This window comes from Melanostigma gelatinosum (assembly GCF_949748355.1).
Source record: "Melanostigma gelatinosum genome assembly, chromosome: 20".
NCBI lineage: Eukaryota > Metazoa > Chordata > Actinopteri > Perciformes > Zoarcidae > Melanostigma > Melanostigma gelatinosum.
This window is the reverse complement of record NC_136653.1, coordinates 21,514,650-21,525,542: the sequence shown is the minus strand read 5'-3', so window position 1 is coordinate 21,525,542 and position 10,893 is coordinate 21,514,650. Positions and strand designations below refer to the sequence as shown.

Genomic DNA, 10,893 nt, shown 5'->3' with positions numbered 1-10,893 from the left:
GAGGAGTCGCCCCCTGGTGGACACTAGAGAGAATGCAGCTTTAACACGTGAAGCTTTGGAGAACTTTGCAGAACCGGAGGTTGTCTCCTGGTTTGGAGCGAATAAACTGTTCTACAGTGAAGTTTGGTCAGAAGGTGGTGCTGTAGGCTTAAAGCAAACTTCAACCATCAACGTCAGAATTCATTTGTCAAAGACGTTCAGAGCATCAACGCTTCCTCGACAGAAAACACCTCGAGAGAACGTCAACAAGCGTTTTCTTCACAATTACTTTTCCCGTGCAGAACTTCAAAATGAGCATAAAAATGTGTGAATGGAAACAACTGGTGATTTATTGGTTGTTGGTGAATCGTCTTTGGTCATTGATCAGATAAAGATATATTCAGAGAGGAGACGGACCTGCTCTGACCTGCTCCACAGCGTTTGTCTTCCGGAGGCTTTGGATTTGTTTTCTGACAACAAGAGCTGCTCAAGGCAAAGCTGTTTGGCATTGACCATCAGTTCATGTCAGAGCGTCCTCGAATGCAACACGGAGAGAGTTTTAAAAAGCTGCAGCACCACAGGACGGACATGTCCCTCTGACAGAGACAGAGACAGGAAGTGAAACCAGCAGGAAGGAACCTACAAACTGATGCGTGATTTGGAAAAGAATCGGCAGCAACAGAAAGTGTGTCTGACACCAAAAGACCTCCTGAACACAGACCTGGAGGAAGGACAGGTCCTGGTGCTGCTGGGTGTAGGTGACCTCCAGGTTCTCCAGGACCACGGAGCAGTTGGTGTACATCCGCACCATGTTGTCATAGTGATAGTCACGAGTCCCCAGCATCGTCAGGTAGTTGGACATTCCCTGACACACTGAAGAGATGCAGAGATGGAGAGATGGATGGAGAGATGGAGAGATGGAGAGATAGATCCCTGATTTGCTCAGGTTGTATTGAAATCAAAATATTAGAATCTGAAGAGCAGCTGAAGCCGTCAGATCAATGCAGTAAAAGTATGAAATAACGTAACATGTAGAGACTGAAGAACAGTGCAAGTATCTCACGTTTCTATCGAAACACAGTGCAGTACATGATGTCTGACTTCTTGTTTTCTAATTCATGCTTTCATGCTTTCATGCTTTCATGTGGTTGCTGACGTGTTGAATGTTTCAACCTGTAACATCCAGTCAGGTCCCACAGTGATGTTTCCAGATGAGAAGTCATTACGTAAAGTATTTAAGAGACAGGAAGGTGTGACGCCTCCACAAAGAAGAACCGGTTCAACCGCAGAACATAAAGACATTACGTCCCAGAGAGGAATGAAGCCCTTCAGGCTCAGTTAGAACCAGGAGCAACTTCCTGCAGAACCTCGGAAACAACCAGGATTACATGAAGAGAACAAAGAGGGATTTCATTTGTTACATCGCAGGAAGGGAAGTGTTTGTTGGGAGACGTTCTGCAGCGTCTTTACAGACGTTCTGCAGCGTCTTTACAGACGTTCTGCAGCGTCTTTACCGACGTTCTGCAGCGTCTTTACAGACGTTCTGCAGCGTCTTTACCGACGTTCTGCAGCGTCTTTACCGACGTTCTGCAGCATCTTTACAGACGTTCTGCAGCTCTTTACCGACGTTCTGCAGCGTCTTTACAGACGTTCTGCAGCGTCGTTACCGACGTTCTGCAGCGTCGTTACCGACGTTCTGCAGCGTCTTTACAGACGTTCTGCAGCGTCTTTACCGACGTTCTGCAGCGTCTTTACCGACGTTCTGCAGCGTCTTTACAGATGTTCTGCAGCGTCTTTACCGACGTTCTGCAGCGTCTTTACAGACGTTCTGCAGCGTCTTTACCGACGTTCTGCAGCGTCTTTAGACGTTCTGCAGCGTCTTTACCGACGTTCTGCAGCGTCTTTACCGACGTTCTGCAGCGTCTTTACAGACGTTCTGCAGCGTCTTTACCGACGTTCTGCAGCGTCTTTAGACGTTCTGCAGCGTCTTTACCGACGTTCTGCAGCGTCTTTACCGACGTTCTGCAGCGTCTTTACCGACGTTCTGCAGCGTCTTCACAGACGTTCTGCAGCGTCTTTACAGACGTTCTGCAGCGTCTTTACCGCTTTTTCTTTTCTTTTCACACGACCTTCGTTTTACCAAAACATACGTCAAACAGCATGAAGAAGACCGTCCTGAGCATGTGTGCTGAGCTCATTTAAACCTCGCTGGCTGTTCATCTATTGATGGTTAATTCATTTATTGAACTCAGTTTTAGTGACATAAAGCCTGTTGGTGGACGAGGAGCCGTAGAAGAGAAGTAGAAGCCACGAATGAATGAGAGGAAGAAGAAGCTCATGAAGTAACGGGATCTTTAGATTCCTCTTTATCCTTCTGCTCTCGGCCTCCATGTTCCTGCTGACTCAGCAGTGTGTTTGTGTGTGTGTGTGTGTGTGTGTGTGTGTGTGCGCGTGTGTGTGTTTAGTTAGACAAACTGTCCAAGCGTTCACGGTCAAACTGTCTTATTTACAGTCACCAGGTTGTTTGCCTCTCTTTCTCTGTTTGCTTCAACATTTCCATCAGTTGTCCGTGTGGTTAGCCTAGCTTAGCACAAAGACTGGGAGCAGGGGGAAACTGCTAGCGTAGCTTGAGAACAGTGTGTGTTTTTACACGTTGGACATGTTGTCAGCAGATGATTCTGTGTTCTGTGTTTTTACTGTGAAGCAGCTTCGTTCTGTCCGTCTGTCTGCAGGATGCAGCACAAAGCTGATCGTCAAGAACCTCGGCTGACCAAGCATGAACTGAAGACCCGTCATATTCACAGTATTATCATTATCATCATTATTATCATGATTATTATCATCATTATCATTATCATTATCATCATCAGTAACGTAGTGACTGAGAGGAGCAAAGACAGAAAGCCTCCTCTGGTCCTGAATGTGAGGTTTGAAAGTTGTAATTATGAATCTTCTCTGTTTTATAAAACATTAATATTGTGACTGACAGATATGACTCATGTTCAACTTCCTCTTTTGACAGAACTATTTAATCTCTGTCGTTGAGTGAAGATTAATAGGGATTAAAACCTGTTTTCTCCAGATTAGGAGCAGCCAATCACAGCACAGAGAGGAGGAGGAGGAATCAGTTTCACAACCTGCAGGAGATGAAGAGATAACACACGCTTCCTCTCGTTGCAACAGGACTCTCAGAGGAATGTGTGTGTGTGTGTGTGTGTGTGTGTGTGTGTGTGTCACTATTGAATCAGCTGTAATGAGCTGTTCAGCGTCAGCCAACATGTTGTCTCTCAGTGCGTCCACCTGAAGAAAACTCTGATGAGAATCAATAACTTTGACCTGCAGATGAAGGTCAAACACCCACAAAATCAATGAGAGCTCCGCTCCATCAAGGTCACGTTTAAACTGTGCTTAAGTCTTTTATTGATGCTGCTGAGCCTGAAGAGTCAGTAAACTGGTCTAAACTGGTCTAAACTGTGGTTTAAACTGTGGTCTAAACTGGTCTAAACTGTGGTCTAAACTGGTCTAAACTGTGGTCTAAACTGTGGTCTAAACTGGTTTAAACTGTGGTCTAAACTGTGGTCTAAACTGTGGTCTAAACTGGTCTAAACTGTGGTCTAAACTGTGGTCTAAACTGGTTTAAACTATGGTCTAAACTGTGGTCTAAACTGGTCTAAACTGTGGTCTAAACTGTGGTCTAAACTGGTTTAAACTGTGGTCTAAACTGTGGTCTAAACTGGTCTAAACTGTGGTCTAAACTGGTTTAAACTGTGGTCTAAACTGGTTTAAACTGTGGTCTAAACTGTGGTCTAAACTGTGGTCTAAACTGGTCTAAACGGTGGTCTAAACTGTGGTCTAAACTGGTCTAAACGGTGGTCTAAACGGTGGCCTAAACTGGTCTAAACTGTGGTCTAAACTGTGGTCTAAACTGTGGTCTAAACTGTGGTCTAAACTGGTCTAAACTGTGGTCTAAACTGTGGTCTAAACTGGTTTAAACTGTGGTCTAAACTGGTTTAAACTGTGGTCTAAACTGTGGCCTAAACTGTGGTCTAAACTGTGGTCTAAACTGGTCTAAACTGTGGTCTAAACTGTGGTCTAAACTGCTCTAAACGGTGGTCTAAACGGTGGACTAAACTGGTCTAAACTGGTCTAAACTGTGGTCTAAACTGTGGTCTAAACTGGTCCAAACTGTGGTCTAAACTGTGATCTAAACTGGTCTAAACTGTGGTCTAAACTGTGGTCTAAACTGTGGTCTAAACTGGTCTAAACTGTGGTCTAAACTGTGGTCTAAACTGGTCTAAACTGTGGTCTAAACTGGTCTAAACTGTGGTCTAAACTGGTCTAAACTGGTCTAAACGGTGGTCTAAACTGGTCTAAACTGTGGTCTAAACTGGTCTAAACTGTGGTCTAAACTGTGGTCTAAACTGTGGTCTAAACTGTGGTCTAAACTGGTCTAAACTGTGGTCTAAACTGTGGTCTAAACTGTGGTCTAAACTGTGGTCTAAACTGTGGTCTAAACTGGTCTAAACTGTGGTCTAAACTGTGGTTTAACTTGAACTTTTCTGATAGGCGGCTGAATACAGAACAATATGAGAATCACAGGACACACAACAGTGAATGTGTAGTTTTCAACCAGTTACAGAAGATAAGCACGCAACACGACTAAATACAGTAATTTACTGTCTTTATTACTAAACGTATTTCTGTATCTGCTGCTGAATTAAATTTAAACTGATTCAAAACTTTTAAACTCTGTATTAGTCTCTGTCTCAAGAGGTAAAGACAGGTTTAGTGAATTAAAGTGAATCTAGTGTTTGAACCAGAATGTGTAATATATTAGGAACATGTTCACATTACGTTCTACTTTATTTTAGATATTCGTGGTCGTAGTTTGTCTCTGAGCTGTAAACAGAACCGGCTGTGATCAACAACGGCTTGTTTTTACACTCGTGGACTCAGACGCAGACATAATGTTGTCCTGCAGAATACCAGGAACACAGTGGCCTTGTCCCTGTGTATCACACACACACACACACACACACACACACACACACACACACACACACACACACACACTTCAGGAATGTGTCAACCAGCTGAGAAACTCTTGTCCTGTTGAACAAACTCTTCTCAGGTTTGAGCTCTACTGACAAACTGTTTTCACAATAAAAGCCTTCATTTAAAAAAAAGAGTAAAAACCACAATGACATAAAATGTTTCTAATAACTGCATAAACATCAGCTAATGGGACCGACGAGCACATGGAACGCATCGTTAGTTTATTTAAAATGATAAATGAATGTAAGATCACAACCCAGCAACATATGGAACTCAGGTCTTTATCGTCTTTGTAGACATGTTAATGTTCCTGACTTCTGTCCAACATGTATGATTGAAACTCAAGTGAAATATTGTTTATAGTGCTGAATACGATATGAGAGTGCATCACTGAAAGCAGGCTGTGCAGGATATGAATGAAGGAAAGCAGACGTTCTGTTCATTTACATCTTTACGGTTCATTCTGATTTGTTCACTGACAGAAATAAAATAAATAAGATCTTATTTAGAACGAATCACAAAATATACACGTGTGTGTGTGCGTGCGCGTGTGCGCGTGTGTGCGTGTGTGTGCGTGTGCACGTGTGTGCGTGCGTGTGCGTGCGTGTGTGTGCGTGTGTGTGCGTGCGTGTGCGTGCGTGTGTGTGCGTGTGCGTGCGTGCGTGTGCGCGTGCGTGCGTGTGTGTGTGTGTGTCCTGCCGGCAGCAGTGTGTGCAGGTCGGAGCGAGACTCTGCATGTCTGTCTGCTTCTCTCTCTGTTTGCCGTTGAAGGTAAATTCCTTCTGTTGTCTCTCCAGAGTGAATAAATATCGTCCTCTGGAGACGGACAGAGGACGTGTCCCCCCTCTCTGTTACAGCTGGAGACGGACAGAGGACGTATCCCCCCTCTCTGTTACAGCTGGAGACGGACTGAGGACGTGTCCCCCCCTCTCTGTTACAGCTGGAGATGGACTGAGGACGTGTCCCCCCTCTCTGTTACAGCTGGAGACGGACTGAGAACGTGTCCCCCCTCTCTGTTACAGCTGGAGACGGACTGAGGACGTGTCCCCCCTCTCTGTTACAGCTGGAGACGGACTGAGGACGTGTCCCCCCTCTCTGTTACAGCTGGAGACGGACTGAGGACGTGTCCCCCCTCTCTGTTACAGCTGGAGACGGACTGAGGACGTGTCCCCCCTCTCTGTTACAGCTGGAGACGGACTGAGGACGTGTCCCCCCTCTCTGTTACAGCTGGAGACGGACTGAGGACGTGTCCCCCCTCTCTGTTACAGCTGGAGACGGACTGAGGACGTGTCCCCCCTCTCTGTTACAGCTGGAGACGGACTGAGGACGTGTCCCCCCCTCTCTGTTACAGCTGGAGACGGACTGAGGACGTGTCCCCCCCTCTCTGTTACAGCTGGAGACGGACTGAGGACGTGTCCCCCCTCTCTGTTACAGCTGGAGACGGACTGAGGACGTGTCCCCCCTCTCTGTTACAGCTGGAGACGGACTGAGGACGTGTCCCCCCGCTCTGTTACAGCTGGAGACGGACAGAGGACGTGTCCCCCCCTCTCTGTTACAGCTGGAGACGGACTGAGGACGTGTCCCCCCCTCTCTGTTACAGCTGGAGACGGACTGAGGACGTGTCCCCCCCTCTCTGTTACAGCTGGAGACGGACTGAGGACGTGTCCCCCCTCTCTGTTACAGCTGGAGACGGACTGAGGACGTGTCCCCCCCTCTCTGTTACAGCTGGAGACAGACTGAGGACATGTCCCCCCCTCTCTGTTACAGCTGGAGACAGACTGAGGACGTGTCCCCCCCTCTCTGTTACAGCTGGAGACAGACTGAGGACATGTCCCCCCTCTCTGTTACAGCTGGAGACAGACTGAGGACGTGTCCCCCCTCTCTGTTACAGCTGGAGACGGACTGAGGACGTGTCCCCCCCTCTCTGTTACAGCTGGAGACAGACTGAGGACATGTCCCCCCTCTCTGTTACAGCTGGAGACAGACTGAGGACGTGTCCCCCCTCTCTGTTACAGCTGGAGACGGACTGAGGACGTGTCCCCCCCTCTCTGTTACAGCTGGAGACGGACTGAGGACGTGTCCCCCCCTCTCTGTTACAGCTGGAGACAGACTGAGGACATGTCCCCCCTCTCTGTTACAGCTGGAGGTGAGACAGACAGATAAAACCCACATCTACTAAAGTACGAACGTGCTCCGCTTCTTCTCACGCTGTGATTGGCCGACTGTGACCTAAAGCCAACCTCACTGAGGTGACGCTCAGAGAGCATCTGATTGGTGGAGGATGTATGAATCTAAAGATCTATTGACAACATCTCAGATTGTATTCAGTGTTGTGTTCACTGACGAGCCTCTCCACTTTGAAAACAGACGACCAATCAGAGCTTAGTGGGCGTGGTCATCTTTCCAGCTACTTCACTGAATGAGACACAGAAACTTTCACATTCAATCATTCTCAATCAGATAAGACAGACAACAGAGCTACACCCAGTAAACCTCATTTACAACTGGTCTCAGACAGAATTACACAAATACAACCAGGCTCACACATGAAGAGGTTAAATGAGCAGAAGCTTTATTTTGAAAAGCTCGTGTGTACAACTTGTTGTCCTGTGACACATCGTGATGCTTCTCATGAACAGGTGAGACCAGTTGTAGGATCACAGCCCTCGTTAGTGTTGTCGCGTCACTGGCCCACTGCCAGTTTATTAGAAATGAAACCAAAGCCCACGTTTATCAAAAGTATTCAAACTATCATTTGTAAAATACTGAGCGTGAGCACAGTTAGCAGGTTTCACACGTATTGCGGGTCGAGAGAGTCGAGCGACCAGATGAAGGCCTCTGGAGGATTTGGTGTCAAAGCCAAAAGCAAAAGCTCAACATTTGGCAATATTTGGGCTTTAAAGCCGATGCTAACAGGGAACCTGTTAACGTGAAGCGAGAAAGCGATCCATCCAACGTTAAAGATCGTCATCTTGTGTCACGAGTCTATTCACCGGTGAGATATCCTCAGCGTAGCATTCCTAACCACTTCCTGTCACTGGAGAGTTCTAACAGGAAACTATAGCAGAGTATCGTCAGCATAACAATAGAATACATGTGACAGGGGCCCAAGGACTGAACCCTGTGGACCACCAGAGAAGAGGGGCTTCACCTGAATTCAGTTTAAAAAGCACAACTGGTTTTAAGTCCCAACATGTTGTTGGGGAAGGATGGTGGAGATCCAGACCAGAGGAAGATCTTAGAGCCTCTACACCTTTACCTACAGCACCGTGAGGCCCAGGTGTACCATGAGTACTGACGGAGGTCCAGCTGCAGACCCAGCTCTGTGTGAACTCTGACCTCCAGGGACCGACCCGACACTCTGTCATGAGAGAGTGGACTACAGGTCAGAGCTTTAGCACAGTTCAGTGTTCCAGTACAGAGCCATCAGCCTGTGTGATCCTGCTAACAGCTCCTGAGCTCCGTTATTGACATTCTCCACATTCCAGCTCTGAAAATCCCCCATGATGCATTGCTGCTGCTGCTGCAGGTCAAGCACAGTCAAGTCAATTTCATTCATACAGCCCGATATTATAAAAGTCACAGATTTGCCTCACGGGGCTTTACAGCGTGTGCAGCAGAGCTCCCCCTCTGTCCTCACTCTGACCAAGCTGGAAGGTTGCTGCACACAGTTGCTCTAATTCATTAGTTGCTCTAATTCATTAGTTGTTCTAATTCATTAGTTGCTCTAATTGGAACTAATTGGATCGGTAAACAGATGATGATATCTGACAAATCACACATTTAAATAAAGAGAGGCACGACTACAAAGAGACAAAACCTAAAGAGACGAGAAAGCTCTCTGTCTGTCGGTCTGTTGTCTCAGCGCCTGTTGTCTCAGCGTCGGTTGTCTCAGCGTCTGTTGTCCCAGCGTCTGTTGTCTCAGCGCCTGTTGTCTCAGCGCCTGTTGTCTCAGCGCCTGTTGTCTCAGCGCCTGTTGTCTCAGCGTCTGTTGTCTCAACGTCTGTTGTCTCAGCGTCTGTTGTCCCAGCGTCTGTTGTCCCAACGTCTGTTGTCTCAGCGTCTGTTGTCTCAGCGTCTGTTGTCTCAATGTCTGTTGTCTCAGCGCCTGTTGTATCAGCGTCTGTTGTCTCAGCGCCTGTTGTCTCAGCGTATGTTGTCTCAGCGTATGGTGTCTCAGCGTCTGTTGTCTCAGCGTCTGTTGTCTCAGCGTCTGTTATCTCAACGTCTGTTGTCTCAACGTCTGTTGTCTCAGCGTCTCTTGTCTCAGCGTCTCTTGTCTCAGCGTCTGTTGTCTCAGCGTCTGGTGTCTCAGCGTCTGTTGTCTCAGCGTCTGTTGTCTCAGCGTCTGTTGTCTCAGCGTCTCTTGTCTCAGCGTCTGTTGTCTCAGCGTCTGGTGTCTCAGCGTCTGTTGTCTCAGCGTCTGTTGTCTCAGCGTCTGTTGTCTCAGCGTCTGTTGTCTCAGCGTCTGTTGTCTCAGCGTCTGTTGTCTCAGCGTCTCTTGTCTCAGCGTCTGTTGTCTCAGCGTCTGTTGTCTCAGCGTCTGTTGTCTCAGCGTCTGTTGTCTCAGCGTCTGTTGTCTCAGCGTCTGTTGTCTCAGCGTCTGTTGTCTCAGCGTCTGTGGTCTCAGCGTCTGGTGTCTCAGCGTCTGTTGTCTCAGCGTCTGTTGTCTCAGCGTCTGTTGTCTCAGCGTCTGTTGTCTCAGCGTCTGTTGTCTCAGCGTCTGTTGTCTCAGCGTCTCTTGTCTCAGCGTCTCTTGTCTCAGCGTCTGTTGTCTCAGCGTCTGTTGTCTCAGCGTCTGTTGTCTCAGCGTCTGTCCTGATTCTCGGCTCAATGAGCTTTCAGTCGATACGGTTCAACTCAACCTGCCAAGTGTGTCGCCATGGTTACCACGAGGCGCCAACCTTCTTTATTATGTAGAGTTCACACACACACACAGAATTCGTTGGAAGAGTCTGTTGGCAGGCTGAAGGTCAAAGCGCTCGGTTCAAACGTCTCTCAGTCACAACAATCAGTGTTTCATCATCTACTGAAGCTCTCAAGTTGAAACAGTTTTAACATCAAGAACACACACACTTTACACACACTTTACACACACTTTACACACACACACACTCTCTGTTCTCATGTTTCGATGACTAATCTCCGCAGAGAAGCTGCTGAATGTGCAGATTATAATCACTGAAGTCTGTCAACCAATCAGAAGACGCTGTTCTGCAGACCAACCAGACACAAGGACCTGGGCTTGACACGGTGCATTATGGGTAAAAACTTTAATCAGAGTTTAACCTCTGGTTCAAACCAGAGCTCAGTGTAGACTACAGGTAACCATAGCAACAGCAACAATGCTTCAAGCCGTGGTACTTAATTCATTCAAGAACTCGTGTTAACGCCTCAAGAACCCCTCAAAGCTCCAGGACCCCAACCAAGTCTTACAGGACCACTGGAGACTGGAGGGATTCTACTACCTGCTCAAGGTCCATTTAAACATCCTCAAATACCATTAGAACCTCCTCGAGGACCATTTGAACCTCCCCGAGGACCATTAGAACCTCCTCGAGGACCATTTGAACCTCCTCGAGGACCATTTGAACCTCCACGAGGACCATTAGAACCTCCTCGAGGACCATTTGAACCTCCTCGAGGACCATTTGAACCTCCACGAGGACCATTAGAACCTCCTCGAGGACCATTAGAACCTCCTCGAGGACCATTTGAACCTCCTCGAGGACCATTTGAACCTCCACGAGGACCATTAGAACCTCCTCGAGGACCATTAGAACCTCCTCGAGGACCATTTGAACCTCCTCGAGGACCATTAGAACCTCCTCGAGGACCATTAGAACCTCCACGAGGACC

At 47.5% G+C, this 10,893-nt stretch overlaps 2 protein-coding genes across 2 annotated transcripts in view; one reads left to right on the top strand and one right to left on the bottom strand.

The window, feature by feature from the left end:
* eci2 (enoyl-CoA delta isomerase 2) overlaps positions 1–2,433 on the top strand; it is a 144,734-nt gene extending 142,301 nt beyond the window's left edge. Inside the window, exon 12 of the mRNA XM_079292457.1 lies at positions 2,390–2,433. The gene's annotated coding sequence lies outside the window, so the exon portion shown is untranslated. The remainder of the gene's footprint in view (positions 1–2,389) is intronic.
* Positions 1–10,893, bottom strand: part of LOC306794403 (melanoma receptor tyrosine-protein kinase-like) — a 34,274-nt gene that overhangs the window by 21,188 nt on the left and 2,193 nt on the right. The window contains exon 2 of the mRNA XM_079292454.1: positions 701–852. Within this exon, the coding sequence (XP_079148580.1) occupies positions 701–852 (152 nt within the window). The remainder of the gene's footprint in view (positions 1–700; positions 853–10,893) is intronic.